We start from the raw sequence: 17,562 nt of genomic DNA, 5'->3' as shown, positions 1-17,562 counted from the left end.
TTATCGGTTGTCCTCTTTCCCGGCAGTAGGTACGCACCATATAAACCCTAATCGCGGTTGGCGCGGTAGCACGACCAAGGCGCTTGCTCTAACTTTTCCCTCAGATTTACCTCAGGAACATCCATTTCTACGGAGGATATTAGTGTTCGTTTGCTCTCCTACGAATTCTGTATTTAATCTTCATTTGTTTCGTCAATGGCGGAGGCTCGGAAAGGCGATCGGAGCGAGGAAACTGATTATACATCGGAGGATGAAGGGACTGAGGACTACAGGCGAGGAGGGTATCATGCGGTTCGTGTTGGGGATACTTTTAAGAACGGATGCTATGTTGTTCAAAGCAAGCTCGGGTGGGGTCATTTTTCCACTGTGTGGTTAGCTTGGGACACTCAGAAATCGGTATGGTTTTTGTTGGAATTTGGAGTTCTAGTTTTTTGTTTTTTCTTTAGAAGTGAGAGATTATAAGGAAAGTGATCTTATTGAGGGAATGTTGAATGCACATTGGAGAATTAGTTGTTGGGATCGGTGGGTTTGATTACAAGTAGCAAGAAGAATAGTTTGATGAAACGAGAATTATGTTATGTTACTTTACGAGAAGTAGCGTCCGGAAATGGATTATGTCATTGCCTTCCTTCTAACGGATAAGGACCAGGATCGGTCCTCGCCGCTGGTAGTCGTTTTGAAGATTCAGAGTTGAACTTTGAACTTAACTTTTTGCTCACAACGTTAAATTTTGTTGGTGGCTGTTGTGCTTTATGCATCCAGGTCTTACCGATTTTACGTCGTTTTCTTTTTTATTTCACTATCAGTTTACGGCTATTTAGGTTATTCTCTACAAGGTTTGGTGGTTATAGGCTGAAGGCGAAACCAAGCACTTGCATTTGCATTCATTATTTAGTTCTTTAACAACACGAGAATTTTATTGTTTGTAGATTTATGTAGCTTTGAAAGTTCAAAAGAGTGCTCAGCATTACACTGAAGCTGCGTTGGATGAGATTAAGATTCTTAAGCAGATAGCAGAGGGAGATATGGAAGATAAGAAGTGTGTTGTGAAGCTTTTGGATCATTTTAAGCATTCTGGCCCAAATGGGCTTCATGTTTGTATGGTTTTTGAGTACCTCGGGGACAACTTATTGACCCTTATTAAATATGCTGATTACAGAGGTATTCCTCTACACATGGTGAAGGAAATTTGTTTTCATATTTTAGTGGGATTAGATTACTTGCACAGCAAACTTTCAATTATACATACAGATTTAAAGCCAGAGAATGTATTGCTTCCATCTATGATTGATCCATCTAAAGATCCTAGAAAATCAGGAAATCCTCTCATCCTTCCAAACAATAAGAACAAAACTTCGACTAGTTCTGATGCTTTAATTGATGTTAAGAGCTTCAATGGGGATGTTATCAAGAACCAGAAAAAGAAGATAAGGAAAAGAACTAAGAAGGCAGCCCAGGGGCGTTTGGAGAAGGAAACTGTTGAAGATGATCTAGATGAAGAAGACTGTACAAGAGCTGGCACTGAAGATTTTGATAATGGGGTTAAATTAAATGGGGGTACAACCAAAACATGTAAAGATAATGCTGTGAATGATGTTGGCATAAAAAATGCTGATGATTTAACAGATGCTTGCCAAGGGAAGAAAAGCCACAGTAAAATGAGCCGAGAAACAAGGCAGAGGCTGCTGGCAGCTGCTGATCTTAAGTGCAAGCTGGTTGATTTTGGGAATGCATGCTGGACATACAAGCAATTCACCAATGATATTCAAACACGGCAGTATAGGTGCCCTGAGGTTATACTTGGATCTAAATATTCAACTCCAGCAGATATGTGGTCATTTGCTTGCATTTGTTTCGAGTTGGCCACTGGTGATGTTCTTTTTGATCCACACAGTGGTGACAACTATGAAAGGGATGAAGTATGTAAAAATCCTTTCTTGCTCTCCTTTTGTTATCATGTTTTTTTTTCCTGAACTCTTTAATTCTTAAACCTGGAATACTTGTTAATTGATTGTCACCTCTCATTTGGAAGCATTGTTCCTACTCACGGCAAAGTCCCAATTTTCACTTCTTTGAAAACCTTACTGAAAAGTTGTTTGCTGTTGTTGTTTGTTTGAGTTTTCAACGAGTTATAATTTGATTTTTTGACATGTTTCTTCTGCTGTAGCCGTTAGAAAGGCATAATGTAGAAGTTCATCTCATCATACACATCATACACTGAATAGGCACGGTTATAGTTTGCTAAGGCTGTATATTGGAAAACTTAAATAATTTTGATTTTAACGTAGTGCGTTTTTTTTAACCATAATGTGGTTATTATCCTTAAATCGTTGGCTGTAATCTGACCCCCTCTTGTATTTGCTTGGCTAGTAAGATTATTAGTATGGTATTTGGTTCGTTTAAAGTAACTATAAGCATTGCATGTCGACATCCCCGGTCTATGTGTTCTGAGAACTGGAAAACAAAACTGTGCTATAACTACGGACTTGTGACATGGATGTTCTCTTCCGGAAGTTGTAATTTCTGGTATTTATTTGATTTCACAGGATCATTTAGCATTGATGATGGAGCTTCTTGGAGTGATGCCTCGCAAGGTGAGGGTTACATACTTTCAAAGGCCATGCTGTCTTTATCATATATGACATTTTTCAATTAACCTGATATTTTGATGGTTCTTAAATACTATTATGTTATCATCTCATTTATTATGGAAAATATCCCGCACAGGTTGCGTTAGGCGGTCGCTATTCAAGGGACTACTTCAATAGATATGGAGAGTTGAGGCATATTCGTCATTTGCGCTTTTGGCCTCTTAATAAAGTGTTGACTGAGAAGTATGATTTCAGCGAGCAAGATGCTAATGACATGGCTGACTTTCTTACTCCTTTATTGGATTTTGCACCTGAAAAGAGACTAACAGCAGCACAATGTCTTAGCCATCCATGGCTGAATTCTGTCCCAAGGATTCTTGAATCTTCTGTGTCAAGCCATCAAAATCAGCCCATAGAGCAAAATCCTTCTACAAAAATAAGTGAGAAGGACGAGAGAGAAGCCATGGAGATTGGAATTGGAAACATAGTTATCGATGGAACTTCAAAATCGACCGCATCGAAACAAACATAACTAGAGATGTAATGTTATGGCATTTCAGGGTATGGCTTGTACAATGTAACCCATCCTGGTTGGTTTTTGTTGTAGTCGGAAAGCATTCCTGATCCAAATTGATTCAGTGTGTATTTTGGTATCTTGCTTGGAGAGAGTAGACCAGCTTTCGTAGGCTCTTCTCGACCAACCTCGAACACCGAATGTCTTGAGCGTTTCTCGGTTCAATAGAGGGCACCTTTGAGTATGCTTTGCTTATCTTTACCACTCCCATTGTTTCTAGGTCTCTCATAGCACAATGCTCTGGGTTAGAACTTTTTCCTGAATCCTTGGAACAGATTTAAAATGTAAATCTTTTTTGTGCTAGGTTCTTGCTGTTTTGTTTGTAGTAAGTAAAGTTGGCCGCTACCTCTTTTTCTATATGAAATTAATGAACTTACTTTATAAAAAAATAATTATATGGCATAAGATTTGATACATGTAATTTATTTAGAGTAAGATTCAATGTTGAACTAAAAAAAGTTAATTTATGCATAGTTGCAAAATTAATTAAACACAAACTTAGAATTATTTGATTAAAATCATAATTTCATCTTAGAAATTCGTTTAAAGCAAATGGTTCAACAAATAATTGTGGAACAAAAAAATGATAATCGGACGGCCCAAAATGGCTGGCAGATACCCGGCCCGATTGACGAAATGGGTATCTGGTCGAGCGCCGGAGACGGAGAGGCGGAGTAGCTGGGGAAATTGCAGGCCACACGAATACGACGCTTCTGTCGTAGAAAATTTTGGTTGAAGACGACAGCGAGACTATCTGCTAATCGTGTTCTTGAAACCTTGTTATGGAGGTGGGCTCAGATTCAGACCCTATTGAAGCGGAACTGGACCCAGAACTCGAATCTGTAGAAGGCGGTAAAGGACCTGCTCATCACCCTTCCGCTCCATTTGATGAGGTTTCTATTCGAACTTCTGAGCTTGTTTAACATTTAATTAGCTTCTCCTGAAAATTTCCCTTGAAACTTGAGCTAGCCACTGTATTTGTTCTTTCAGCTGTGCTAACCTGGATTTTCTTTGTTACTTGACTTTACGTTGTAGCATTATGCGATGAATTGGTATTACGATGGTGATAAGTTTGGTTGTGTTGTCATAGAAATTTTGTTATTGAGATAGCTGAATCTTGAGACCGAGACAGTGGATTGAATTTCTTATCGACATTACTTTGCAGTTATTTGACATCTCAACGACGGTTGATCCTAGCTATATTATCTCTCTCATACGGAAACTTCTGCCATCCGATGCAAGTAACCTGCGCAATTCTTATGGAATTAGAGACGACGACCGTGACGCCTCAGTAACCAACATGGATGAAAGTGATGCCTATTTATCTGGCGACCAAGTATTAAGTTCTTCAGGAACAGTGAATGAATGCCAGGGCATTGAAATTGCGGATGGTTCTGACAAACTTGCTGATCGAGAAGGTGAGGATGAAGGTGCATGTCCTAGATCGGAGCAACGTATTTCATCATCAGAAGAAAATGTCTGGGAAGAGTATGGTTGCATTCTGTGGGATCTTTCTGCGAGTAAATCTCATGCAGAATTAATGGTACTTTAGTTTCCTTCCACACCCACACCCACACCCACACCCACACCACACACTCTGTTCGTCCCACTTGTCTTGATAAGAGAAGAAGTGGGCTGATTAAATTATAAAACGTGTTCTTATTAGCACTGTAGTCATCATTATTGACCTTGCCAAGTCTCGTATTATACTCTTTCTTCCCTTGTTTCCGGTACCCTCCATATGTAGTGTAGCATTGACTTGCAAATAATATAATGCTTTTCAAATGGAACTGGTGACATTATATTTTGAGTATTCTAGCAATAGTGTCACTATAGCCACCTGCAATTAAAACCGGTTTCATTTACGTAATCTTCATGTTTACATGTTTTCCAGGTTCAGAACCTCGTTCTTGAAGTTCTTTCTGCGAACCTGATGGTCTCACAATCTGTGCGTGTTATGGTATGTGACAACGTGCGTGTAATTTTAATGGTCATTTTCCATTATGCGTTAGAAAGTGCATCATTATCTTTTATTTTCTTGCAAAGAGATGGATAAACAATGTTGCTCTATTTTGAGGATATCAGTTGAGTACTGCCTCAGATCCATATTCAATCGATTACTTGCTGCAGGAGATTGTCCTTGGAATTATTGGAAACCTGGCCTGCCATGAAGTTCCCATGAAACATATAGTCGACAAGAGTGGATTGATTACAATCATTGTGAACCAGCTGTTTCTAGATGATGCTCAATGTTTATGTGAAGTTTGCAGGTAGCGTAAAAAAATACGCCTTTATAATCAATTTATATAATGTCCAATTGCAAACTATATGCAACTTTCTTTTCCCAATATTTCATTTGGTCAGGTTGGCATTCATACCTGCCATACTATGTTTTAAGACTCATTAGGACAATTTTTGTTTACCATATTGGCCATTTATTGGTACCCCTTCTTGAGTTTTTGTGGCATTCAATTGAAATATGGTTTAGTGACAATTTTATTTAATCCTTCTACTTGCTCTGTAATATGCACATTTTGTTATGGTTATTATGACTAACAGGTTGTTAGATGCGGGTCTTCATAGTAGCGAATGTGCCATATGGGCTGAGGCATTGAATTCTGAGCATGTTCTCTCTCGTATTCTATGGGTTTCTGAGAATACCTTAAATCCACAACTTATAGAAAAGGTATCAAAATCTATATCACGTGGAAGCAAAGAACATAAAAGGTTACTGTAAATTATAGCATAATATAATTGCAAGACAAAATATTTAGCTGGTCTGATGGCTTAAATAGTTTCTTTCTTGATCAGAGTGTTGGGTTATTATCAACCATCATTGAAAGTCAGCAAGAAGTTGTGCATGTTCTTCTCCCATGTTTGATGAAGCTGGGTTTGTCGAGTGCTTTGTTCAACCTTTTTTCTTTTGAGATGAAAATATTAACAAATGAAAGATCAGTTGAAAGGTATTAATCTCCTTCGTCTATAGGTAATTTAGATTTGTGTGCAATATAAGTGCATTTAGATTAAAATATTAGTAATTATCTCTTGATTATTTTAAGATATCCTTTCCTTTTATAATTAGCCTCCCAAGTCGGGGAGTTCATTCACCCAATATATTGTATCAGGAAAGGAAATGTTATTTTAATTTGTATGCATCGACTGATAATCAATGAGTTTAGTGGTAGAGAAATTTGTAGGTTCGAGTCATTATATTCATTAATCTAAGGTCTGGGTTATTTGGTGGAAGTGCATTTAAGTTGGTTTAGGAATAATGGGTCTTCATAAAAGAAAGAAAAGGCAGTAACAATAGGAAGAATCTATAACGGATCATGTAGAGTTTTGTATGTTCGTAGGCATGGCAGCTCCAACCTGCATTGTATGACGTGGTTTATGATGCTTGTAAATATGAATAAGAAATGATGATTAGCGAAGCTTTTTTGAGTCCATCAGTCCTCTCACAAAATTCAATTTCAGGTATTCAATTTTGGACGCGATTCTTCGTGCAGTTGAAGCACTCTCTGGAATTGAAGAGCATTCTCAAGAATTTTGTTCAAATAAAAAACTTTTTCAGCTTGTTTTTGAACTAGTCAAATTGCCAGATGCATTTGAGGTACAGTTCAGGTACCTGAAGTAAGAGTAGAGCTGTGACCTTCTAATAATAGGAATTGGTGTATTATGTATTAACATCTCCATTTATTAAGACTTCAGAATTATTTAATTTACTTTTATCAGCGTGATAAATTGCATAACTTGTTAAATGTGTCCATTTGCCACCCGACAAATTATGTAGTCCTCAAATGTGGATATGTAGTGCTGTATGTCGTGTGATCTACCACCTTTCCTGTCGTTTAATTTGTTGCTAGAAGATGCTGCAGTTTTCTTTCTTCGGCTGTTATTTGTTGTATATTTTAAACTACTTCTATGTTCTGTGATTGACGGCATGCTACAAATATATTTTTCTTTCACGATCAAGAAACCCTTCCATCTCTGAAATGGACATATTTCTTTCCATAGGTTTCAAGTTCTTGTATGAGTGCTGTGATTTTGATTGCAAATATTCTGTCAGATGTACCTGATCTAGCCTTTGACATGAGTCAGGGTAAGTTAATTACATTGTATTTCTTATTGCCAAGTTTCATTCATCACCTTATGTGGACTTAATACTTCTGGTCTATCCAGATTTGTCTTTCCTACAAGGTCTACTTGATATATTCTCTTTTGCTGGGGATGACCTAGAAGCCCGTGATGCTGTTTGGAGCATCATTGCCAGGATATTGGTGCATGTTGAAGAAAAGGCGATGAGCAGACCAAGGATGTTTGAGTACGTGTCGTTACTAGTGAGTAAGACTGATCTCATCGAGGATGATCTTCTAGACCACCGTATGACTGAATTGAATAAAAAAGAGGATGGATTGACCTCTGCCTGCACAAAATCAAACTCTAGATGTATATCCGTATCCTGTTCTTTGAGTTTGTTTTACTAGCCTACTGTTATTTATTGCTCAATGCAGGCAATTCATTTTCAATTTTTGATGGGTCATTTCTTTCATAAATGAACTTTGTGTTGTCCTTTACTCATCTCTTAGTTAAGAAGGATCATTGCTATCTTAAATTGTTGGACTGTTTCAAAGGATGAAGGGACAGATGTTAGAGACGAATATCGTGCAGAAGATATCGATGTGAATAGATTGTTGAGTTGTTGCTGTAAACATTCTGAGTAAGATCTATTTCAATTTCTATGTTCATTATGAACTCTCTTCCTCTGCAATGCCTGATTTAAGTGCTACGTTTTTTCTCCTAACTCAGATGGCTGGGAAGTTAGCAGAGATGGAAATCTACACTTCATCACCCATAGCGTTGCTGTTAACCACTTTCAGTACGTACACTAAAGTGGTAATCGATCTTTTCTGCGGAATTTCAATCATGATTGTTTTCGCTAATCACTTCAGATACACTAAAGTACTAATACTGAGTCGGTGCTTTTGTTTATCTTTTTGGTTTCAGCCTCACCATTCTGCATGCAGTCCTGGATATTATTTTGAATCATTATCAACTGAAAGAAAGGTCAATGCATATATTTACTGAATGGATTATCGTTTGTGGCTGTACTATGCAATCAGGGTCAAGTCTGTTTGCTGGATGATGTTTTGTTGGTCTCAGGCTCCACATAGTCCCCAACAACTTCCAAAATCCTGCAAAATGTTTGGTTGTATACTACTTGCCTTATAAATGGTTTTAAGATGGTTTTAGGACCAAAATTTAGCTGTGATCGGCTATATCTATATAATCACATATTATTCAACGATCACTACATTGACACATCGTGCTCAATTATTGCCTGCTTACTTCATTGGTTCCTTCCCACCCATCTTTTTGAGCAATTTTCATGATCTAAATTTAGGTGTTGTCAGGTTAGGCCTATTACTAATTTGCTCTTTTCATACCTGCGTTACGTCTCATTTCCAGTTTGATGCATAATTTCTGGTGTCTGCGCCGTCCCATTTATAACAACATTGGCTCTTCCTCTCACACAGTTTAGTTGCGTTTACATATGTATGCATAAAGGAGTACTCATTTTCCCCTCTAAATTTGACCGAAAATGTGGTCAATGTCAGAAAAAGCAGGTATCAAGTGGGCGATGTGTTTGCAAATGTCATTAGTGACGGCTCTCAGGAATGCTTCCATTTTGTTTTTGGCAACAATTGTTTTCCTTTTGTTTCTTTTCTTGCATCCAATCATCCAATGATTCACCAGCAGGTTGTCTCGTAACTTCATCTGATTGTCAAGTATTTATTGTTATGAAATCAAGCTTTGTATTTAGGCTGATTTTCTTATTTAAATTTCCTGATCTTTCATATTGGAAATCTTTAACGAATAAGATGCATTATTGTCTAGATTTGGATCATGGTCAGGTTTAGAAAGTTGACCTCAAACATCTCAATATTATTCACATGGAAGACTGGGGGGAACAAACTCCACTGCCAAAAGTATGAATTCTTTTCTTCTCTTTTTATGCCATTCATTTTATGCCCTCCTGCTATAGAAGCCCGTTAATCTCCCTTTCAGTACCTCTCATCCCCTGAGCTCTCATACTGAATCACAGCTTAAGATTTATTCTCTCTGATAGTGTCAATATATCTGAGTAAATCCTATCACCACCAATCTCTGCTCCAGTGGCTCCAGCAGCAACCCTCAAGATATCTTCAATTAGTTTAGCATTGCCCATTATGTCAACGTGAGCACTACTTTCAATTCCTCTTCCTTCTAGCAGACTAGCAGGAGCCTTGTGCCTGTATTCTCTTACGTATGTTGGGCTGCCTGATGGGTTGAATCGTGTTTTGTTTCGCCACCCTTTCGCACACATGAAACCAGAGCTCACCACTGGTACACAGTCGTCGCCATCGACAAAATACATCCCACTTCTTAGACAGCCACTCCCTTCTCCATCGATTGAAAGATCAATCCTGAATGGAATGCTCTTGCACTTATCATAAGATGAGTCATAGATATATGATCTTTCTGTGGGGATTCCCACTCCGTATAAGCAGTATATCTCCATGTCTGGGGCATCTGGTAGTCTGAAACAAATTTTGCAAAGTGGAAAGTTGAGAAAGATGTGTGTAATGTTTTCTTGATGCTAGATAGTTATTAGATTATCAGCTCATATGCCAAGAGTTGATTCTATTCAGTACTTCATGTGGAAGATTATCTTCTAAAGAAATCAGAAAATTCTAAAAAACTACACAGCTACTTACTTTGTCTCCAGTGGATTTGACCAGTACTTGTAATGACCATATTTTGGATCATCAAGATCTTCAGCAATCCCATGAGAGAAGTGACTATCCATCCTCTGCATCATTTTTGGAGCCACGACTCGGAGTAGATCAAAAACAGTTTTTGCTGTGTAAGCTTTATTCTCAGAGACTTTCCGAAGACTTTCCCTACTCATCTCATCATATTCAGTCCATCCGTCGCTACAAGAGAAGCTTGTATCATTGGAGCTACCTGAATCCATAAGCTCCTATTCAAGATCCACTCATTAGTCCAAATACTATCCTGTCCCTCTTCGAATACCTAAGATCACTTATAGACAGAACTAGTATCTAATACATTCGGCATTGGTAAGTTTCATCATTTTCCCCAACAAAGAAGTTAGTTCCAATTCACAGAAAGTAGACAACAAAGTTTACCTCCGAATAAAGTGTAGACAGCTCTGATGAAGGCCGTGTTGCTGCTTCTTTGCCAAAAGAGATCATTCTTCCATAGTGCACTGCCTCCTTTTCTTGAAAGCCCTTCTTTATCTCACTGTCATTTGAATCATTTTCGTTTCTAAAAGAATGTGTATCTGCTTTCTCCAAATCACAATTCTGAACATCTTCAGGAGACCAATCTAAGTCACCCCAGATGGTCTCGCCACCCTTCGGTAACAAGGAGGCGGTTGAATCCCAGGTCCGGGAAACCCGCAACATGTGTTCTAAGGTTTGAAATCCAAGAATTTCAGATTTAAGAAAACCAGGGGTCATTGCTCTGTAAATGCCAAGATAATCAATCAAGTTCGTTATTTTTCCTTGAATCTCTAAGGGTGAAGAAGAGAAGAGAATAGAACCTGAGCAAAGCAATGTGTCTGTCTTCAGCAGAAAGAATTTTACTGACTGCCTTTGGAGTTCCCAAAAATGTAGAGCCAATGTTCATGATTGCTTTAATATACTTGGCACACCACCCTAGGCCGCCACCGCCTCCCATCGGCGGCGGCGCTTCCACCCACTTCATGAAGTGGAGGAAGTACAGAACCCCCATTGAGTGAGGTACCACCACCACTCTATTCCCCCCATTTGTTTCATACATTACCTCTATTTTACTCTTCAATCTGCTCAGAGCCCTGTCTCTAACCTGCGTGATTTCTCAACTCAACTATTGGAAACTCAATGATCATATGTATAATTTGATTGGAAGAAGAAGAGAATGTTGTTGGTCACGTTGCATACCTCTGTGTTTTGGAAGGCGATCCTCCAATCATATGCAGCCATATGTAAGTTCTTTCCATCATAACCAATTTTAGCCAGATTTTCTATGAGAACAGCCCAAACGAAGTAGCCTTGGGTGAAATAATCAGCGGCCACAAGGCCTTCGACTGGCCGGATTCGAATGCCTGGTGGGTCAAGCCCTGTTTCATTGTCCAGAGACAGGTGCTCCAACCAGCATAATGGTCTGGAAGTTTGAATTCAAATTCTCAAATGGGTACTTCAAGTATCAATCCAAAAGCTTCAGAAATGTAAAATTCATCTGGAATTCGCTAACCTTTTCAATGTTTCAGTGAAACTCCCACCCCACAGGCGCTTTCGAAACAGTCCCTTGGCGCAGGGCTTGCCATCCCAGAGCTCCAGCCCGCCGGTGACAATGCCGGGCACTAAAACGACTGGGTGAAGACCTGATACGCCATCTCGCTTTAAAACAGCCCCCGGAGAGTCAATCGCTGGAAAGCCAGGTAATGTAAGAGGCAAATAATGGTAGACGAAAAACATCAGCCACCAAAATGTACACATATATCCAATAATCCAACAGCAGTTATCTAAGCACTTCCATTCTCTTGATTGCCCCTTATTGATGTTCTTGTTCCTTTTCTTCTTCCTGTCCTTATCTTGCTTCTTTTGCAGCATTTTCTTCACATATGCAACAACAACATTAGGTTTATCCTCTGATTTATGTGCATCATCAATGGTTTGGATCCCCATAGAAGAATTCTTAACAGGGTTGACATAGTATAATTTGCGGAGACGAAGAACAGAGGCCATGGGTTAAGGAGTGAAGAAGTTGAGATCAAGAAAATCAAAGAAGAACGAGGAGAACCCATGACTTAGGGGGGATTTTAAAACAGAAAAAGGTTAAAACAAGCTGTCAAAAAAGCAATACACGTGGTGAAACGAAAGGGACAAGAGGGAGTAAATGGCCTGGTGGCCATGGGTAGCTGAAGGTGTGCAGTCGGAACAAAACAGGGGGTGTGAAAGGAAAGAGAAAAGGAAGAGGCTTCTCTTGTGCAACTCATTATGAGAATGAAAAAGGAAAAGGGTTGTGCGAATTGCTGAGGAAATGGGAATGGAGAATCCAAAGTAACACATTTTGTATCATCAAAATGACACTTAGCTCTGTTTCTGCATGGGAGCTTCGTCAGGTGTCGTCCCCCCTGGGCCTCTGTCTTCACTGCATATTATAGCTTTTGAATAACACTCTTTTTCGATTGTTTATCGCTAATGTGTCAATGGGAAGGAACTTTCTTTCTTTTCTTTTTAAGTTTTTGGTATATTTATGTGGGCGTTAAAAGCTATACAAGCTAACAAACAGGGCTGAGAATAAATGGGTAAGACGGGGTCGATTGGAAGATTCTCATGGTTCTGGGCTTCTCATATGAAGCTCAATACACTATCCCCACACTCCATTGAGCCTAGGGCCCAGATATACCAGCCTTGTCTCAATTTCGTTAAGGCTTGTATGTTATGTTTGTGATGAGATTTGAAAAATGCAGCGAAAAAAATAGTTTATTTGCAATCCTATATAGTTTAGAGTATATGTTTAGAAACATTCAAGTTTGACAGGATCGATCTTATTTTTTAAGTGATTCGAATCTCAAATAAGTGTTCTTGTAGACCAAGAACTACGAGATCGCCCCTTTCATTTTGGGATGACGAATATGCTTTTTCCGGAGGTCTAGAGAAAGCTCCAATCAATAGGATTTTCTTAATCCTCCCTCCCCGAAAGCGAAAGGAAGAACGTGAAATCCTTTTTCCTTTCTTCTGCAGGGACCCGGAGATTTGGAAAAGAATTTTAGAGTGTCTAGGATTGGGTCAGGAGGGTTTCTTAACACCTTTTTTCTTCTCATCAGAGTTATTTCACAAAGACTTAAGAAAGAAGGGGGGAACAAGCACTTGGAGAGCGCAGTACAATGGAGAGTTATATGTTGCGTTCGAGAAAGATAAATCTTACTTCTCTTTCAGTGATTCCTTGTCACATGTGCTCATGATGAAATCTAATTGAATCAATTTGTGTTGTTAGATATATACACATAATTTCATTGAATTAATCTATGTAACTATAAAACTGACTATTTTACGACGAACACAAACAAAATAGAGATTAAATTCACATCTCTATTTTAAAATAGATTTGTGATTATTTAATTTATGTTAAATTGTAATTAAAATACTAAATCAATAGTTTAATTCTATAATTCAATATTATATTTTGCAGTTTTTAAAGAGAAATTGAGAACGAGAAAATTGTGGATTTATGAAGTTAAGAACAACCACAACCACACGAAAAAAGAAGACATAAATTTATAAGCCACGGGATAACCGACATTGGCGCCTTGGTTTACTTTCCCAACGCGCTATTTAGTCGCGTGGCTCAAACTCTACATTTCTCAATTGTCTGCCGGTGCTCACAGCGATTGGATCCTAAGCGGCGACACGGCGCAATTTAGTGATGCAGTGGACCCCATTATTTTAATTTGTTTTTAATTATTATTTAATTTTACTTGAAATTCCAATCTTGCGTCATATTTTAAAAAATTAAATTAATCAATTTATTACATATAAAAAATAATAAAAAAGGTAAAATAAATCAACAACTTAGCATACATCCGAGTTAAAGATGTATTTAATATAAAAAATATATATTAAAAGTTTAAGAATTTATTATATATTTTGGATATTAAATATAAACTTAATTTTCAAAATCGAAGTTTTAATTTTGTGTTCAATATTTTTTTTTTAATGAACTTCCTAAAGCTTTAGGAGTCAATGTATTATTTATTTTATTTTTAGCGTTCTTTAAATAGAAATAAATATAAAAATATCAACCCACATGAGTATTTAAACTCGTTTTCACTTACATTTTTGTAAACATTTTCTTTAACTAGCTAAATACGTAAACAAGCACCATTAGTTTTTGTTTTTAAAAATAAAGCTTATATTTTCCTTTTATAAAAAAATTATAAAAATATTTTTAAATTTTATTGAGAATTTAAAATGTTATCCTAAGAAGCCGAAAATTATGAAACAAATTAATACAATTTTAAAAAATAATCTACAACTTAGAATTTTCAAATGAATTAATTGAATGTAGTCATTTCTTTAATAATAATAATAAAAAAAAACATTTCTCTTAATATTTGATAAATAATCTATGAACTTAAATACGTGTATAAATTATATACGTATATGTCTATTTGAAGCACGTGTTTACCAACAATTATTAATTATATTTAGCATTACATGAGAAATTTTACAATAGTTTTATATAAATAAATTATTTTTAACAATTTGTGTTATGAAAATAATTTGATCAAATAAACAATTTATTTATTTAATATATTTTTAAATCTTGTGATTAGTGGATGTAAAAAACGATTAGCATGGTTAATTCGTAAAGTTATAGTCCTAAATTTAATTAAATTCCAATTTGTTTTTAATTATTTGGCTCTTCCGTTGACAGACCTAGAAAACACGTGTCCACTCCCAGAAAGCGAGTAGCGATAGTTTTATACTCCCCGGTGGACGGTGGCATTTTCACACACACGCCTCTCGTCCGCCTTTTCTCTCGCTCTCTGGTTCCTACTCTTTCAATCTCAATAAATACGCTCAGCCTCTCATTTCTCCCTCACAACCCATTTCTTCAAGCTTTCTTCCTCTTTCCCGCAAGATTTCTTACAACACAGCGGGATTTTCAGTCTAGATCTGCAGAGTAACATAGCAACAATGGCGTCCGAGAAGAGGGTAGATCTGGATGGCAACCCCATTAAGCCAATCACCATTTGCATGATTGGCGCTGGTGGCTTCATTGGCTCTCACCTCTGTGAGAAGCTTATGGCTGAAACCCCTCACAAGGTGCTTGCTCTTGATGTTTATAATGACAAGATTAAGCATCTTCTTGAGCCCGATTCGCTCCCCTGGGCCGATCGTATTCAGTTCCACCGTCTCAATATCAAGAACGATTCCAGGCTCGAGAGCCTCATTCGAATGGCGGATCTGGTTCGAATTCTATGAATTGTTCAATTTTTGTTTTGGCTTGTTTGAACAATTGGTTCTTCTTCGGGTCTATTGTGGATTCTGAGCAAATGCTCATTGTCATTTCTTTAAGTTTTGTTTTATGAGATGTTTCGTGATTGGAATTTTCCTTGGCTTATGTAGACGATAAATCTTGCTGCGATCTGTACGCCTGCGGACTACAATACGCGACCCCTTGACACAATCTACAGCAATTTCATTGACGCAATTCCTGTGGTGTGTATGCGATTCATTACTCGTTCTTTCTAATTATCGTTTCTTGATGTTTTGATTTGCATGTGTGCGCTACTTCTCAATTCAAAAAATTTGGTTATCGTTGAGAATTTGTGATTTGGCGTGTTTGATTTAATGTGCTTTCTTTTTCAAAGGTTAAATACTGTTCTGGCAACAACAAGCGTCTCATTCACTTTTCAACTTGCGAAGTGTACGGTAAGACGATTGGAAGCTTTCTTCCAAAAGATAGCCCTCTTCGTCAGGTAAACCATCTCTTTCTGCTTTCTTTCTTTTTTCCTCTTATTATATATAAATTCCTTCAATCCTTTCGATCTATAATCACTTTTGCCTTGTTAAATGACAATGCAATGTCCTGGATCTTGCAAAGTCGTTAGGAACCTTTCTTTGAATGGCCATGAAAGATTTGAAGAATTTGAACTTGAAATGGAAGTAGAAACAGCATCTTGTTTTTCTTCATGTTGCTGTAAAAAATCTGTCAGATCTTGAAATTGAAAATTCTATACAAAATATTGTGGTTTGCATGACAATGTGGATGTTTGCGTGCTTTGATTCCTTATTTGGCTGAAATGTAGATTATGAATGGCATTGTACTTGTTAATTTTGCAATGAAACTATTTGCCAAATTGATTTTCTTTTCTTGATTGGAAATATGGGGCTTAAATGTTTTAAAAGATCACCGAGATTTCTTTTTCTATCTGCCTGTTTTTATCAATGTTATCTGTTCATTTATTTGGTTTTTAGTGTTCTTAATGCGACTTTCTGGTCTAGTCCTCTTACAATAGCCTAATTAATGAGAAGAAGTTGAATACTGTAGTAATTTGTTTATGATAGGATCCAGCATATTATGTTTTGAGTGAGAATTCATCTCCTTGCATCTTTGGTCCCATTGAGAAGCAAAGATGGTCCTATGCGTGTGCGAAGCAATTGATCGAGAGGCTGATTTATGGTTAGTTTTCTTACTTGTATACTCTGTGGCTTTATGGGAATCAGTACTCGAAAAATGGGCAGATCTTAGCCCTTGTTCTTGTTTTTTCACAGCTGAGGGTGCGGAAAATGGGATGGATTTTACAATTGTAAGACCCTTTAACTGGATTGGTCCTAGGATGGACTTCATTCCTGGCATTGATGGCCCAAGTGAGGGTGTTCCGAGAGTTTTAGCTTGCTTTAGCAATGTATGTACTGCTAGTTTTCTGCTTTGGCTTCTACTTCTCCTAGTGACTCTTGCTGCGAAGATTGACGGTGTTTGATTTTCTGATTTTGCAGAATCTCCTACGCCACGAGCCACTGAAGCTCGTGGATGGTGGCCAATCCCAAAGAACTTTTATATACATCAAAGATGCGATTGAAGCAGTTCTTTTGATGATTGTACGACATTCCTCTGCTTTTCTTTGATTTCGAACCCGAAGGTCTTTTGTATCTGAATTGTTTATTGCCTGTTCAGGAAAACCCAGCTAGGGCCAATGGCCAAATCTTCAATGTGGGCAATCCCAACAATGAAGTAACAGTGAAGCAGCTTGCCGAAATGATGACCGAGGTGAGGGAGAAGCGTTTTTGGTTTTAAATTTTAGTTTTCTTTTGCTTTTGTTTGATGAAGAAGAAAGGTAAGAAGTTGTTTGCTTGGACTTCGATAGGTTTATGCAAAGGTAAGCGGGGAACCTTCTCTCGAGAAACCGACAATCGATATAAGCTCTGAAGAATTCTACGGCGTGGGTTATGACGACAGTGACAAGAGAATTCCTGATATGACCATCATCAATAAGCAACTTGGTAGGGGATGGCTCATCTCATTTCATTTGGTATGATCATTGGATTATGAATATAGTTATTTGAATGAAAGTTCCCCAACTGTGTTCAGGTTGGAACCCAAAGACCTCACTGTGGGATCTGCTGGAATCAACTCTGACCTATCAACATCGAACATATGCTGAGGCGATCAAGCAGGCGACAGCAAAACCAGCTGCAACCAGCTAGAGAATGTGATGCTCTTTTCTTTTTGGTCATTTTTTTTGGTTTTGTTTTTGTTTTCAGGGCTCTTACAGGAGGAGTTTTATTTGTAATATGTGGCTGTGTCCAAGCTTTTCCAATTCTTTTTTTTTTTTTTTCC

The 17,562-nt window shown here is 37.7% G+C and overlaps 4 protein-coding genes and 1 long non-coding RNA gene across 8 annotated transcripts in view; 4 read left to right on the top strand and 1 right to left on the bottom strand.

Moving 5' to 3' along the window:
* Positions 1-3,520, top strand: LOC111448894 (SRSF protein kinase 2). The gene is made up of 4 exons (XM_023088674.1): positions 1-396; positions 930-1,919; positions 2,547-2,594; positions 2,728-3,520. The coding sequence occupies exons 1-4, from the start codon at positions 196-198 to the stop codon at positions 3,121-3,123; spliced, it is 1,635 nt and encodes a 544-aa protein (XP_022944442.1). The 5' UTR covers positions 1-195; the 3' UTR covers positions 3,124-3,520.
* A 275-nt stretch (positions 3,521-3,795) lies between these two features.
* Positions 3,796-8,515, top strand: LOC111448685. 3 transcript variants are annotated; one of them, XM_023088373.1, is made up of 12 exons: positions 3,796-4,058; positions 4,331-4,708; positions 5,060-5,125; positions 5,296-5,435; positions 5,725-5,851; positions 5,977-6,128; positions 6,640-6,775; positions 7,180-7,264; positions 7,345-7,619; positions 7,752-7,882; positions 7,972-8,041; positions 8,170-8,515. In XM_023088373.1, the coding sequence occupies exons 1-11, from the start codon at positions 3,948-3,950 to the stop codon at positions 7,985-7,987; spliced, it is 1,617 nt and encodes a 538-aa protein (XP_022944141.1). In that variant the 5' UTR covers positions 3,796-3,947; the 3' UTR covers positions 7,988-8,041; positions 8,170-8,515. The 3 variants fall into 3 exon arrangements, with proteins under 3 accessions (XP_022944141.1, XP_022944140.1, XP_022944142.1); XM_023088372.1 differs by having other exon boundaries at positions 7,972-8,058; XM_023088374.1 differs by having other exon boundaries at positions 3,995-4,058; positions 4,276-4,708; positions 7,972-8,058.
* Positions 8,516-9,244: 729 nt separating this feature from the next.
* LOC111448684 (putative phospholipid:diacylglycerol acyltransferase 2) lies at positions 9,245-11,972 on the bottom strand. Its single transcript, XM_023088371.1, has 6 exons — positions 11,464-11,972; positions 11,151-11,373; positions 10,772-11,055; positions 10,356-10,692; positions 9,921-10,186; positions 9,245-9,743 (listed from the first exon to the last, which is right to left on the bottom strand). Exons 1-6 carry the CDS (start codon positions 11,955-11,957, stop codon positions 9,263-9,265), a joined length of 2,085 nt encoding a protein of 694 aa, XP_022944139.1. The 5' UTR covers positions 11,958-11,972; the 3' UTR covers positions 9,245-9,262.
* On the top strand, positions 11,291-12,546 carry LOC111448687. The gene is made up of 2 exons (XR_002711470.1): positions 11,291-11,650; positions 11,820-12,546. It is a non-coding gene; the product is annotated as an uncharacterized LOC111448687 (long non-coding RNA).
* A 2,226-nt stretch (positions 12,547-14,772) lies between these two features.
* Positions 14,773-17,562, top strand: part of LOC111448918 (UDP-D-apiose/UDP-D-xylose synthase 2-like) — a 3,848-nt gene continuing 1,058 nt past the window's right edge. Inside the window, exons 1-9 of one of the 2 annotated variants that reach the window (XR_002711502.1) lie at positions 14,773-15,188; positions 15,348-15,440; positions 15,593-15,700; positions 16,290-16,404; positions 16,497-16,630; positions 16,722-16,823; positions 16,900-16,992; positions 17,090-17,225; positions 17,314-17,559. Coding sequence is in view for 1 of the 2 variants with exons in the window: in XM_023088701.1 (XP_022944469.1) it covers positions 14,916-15,188; positions 15,348-15,440; positions 15,593-15,700; positions 16,290-16,404; positions 16,497-16,630; positions 16,722-16,823; positions 16,900-16,992; positions 17,090-17,225; positions 17,314-17,429 (1,170 nt within the window). In the remaining variant the exon portion in view is untranslated. The remainder of the gene's footprint in view (positions 15,189-15,347; positions 15,441-15,592; positions 15,701-16,289; positions 16,405-16,496; positions 16,631-16,721; positions 16,824-16,899; positions 16,993-17,089; positions 17,226-17,313; positions 17,560-17,562) is intronic. The other variant, XM_023088701.1, reaches the window with a different exon arrangement.

The sequence above is a fragment of the Cucurbita moschata genome, unplaced genomic scaffold (genome assembly GCF_002738365.1).
Source record: "Cucurbita moschata cultivar Rifu unplaced genomic scaffold, Cmos_1.0 Cmo_Scf00010, whole genome shotgun sequence".
Lineage (NCBI taxonomy): Eukaryota > Viridiplantae > Streptophyta > Magnoliopsida > Cucurbitales > Cucurbitaceae > Cucurbita > Cucurbita moschata.
Note: the sequence above shows the minus strand (reverse complement) of the source record. Positions and strands in the feature narration are given on the sequence as shown.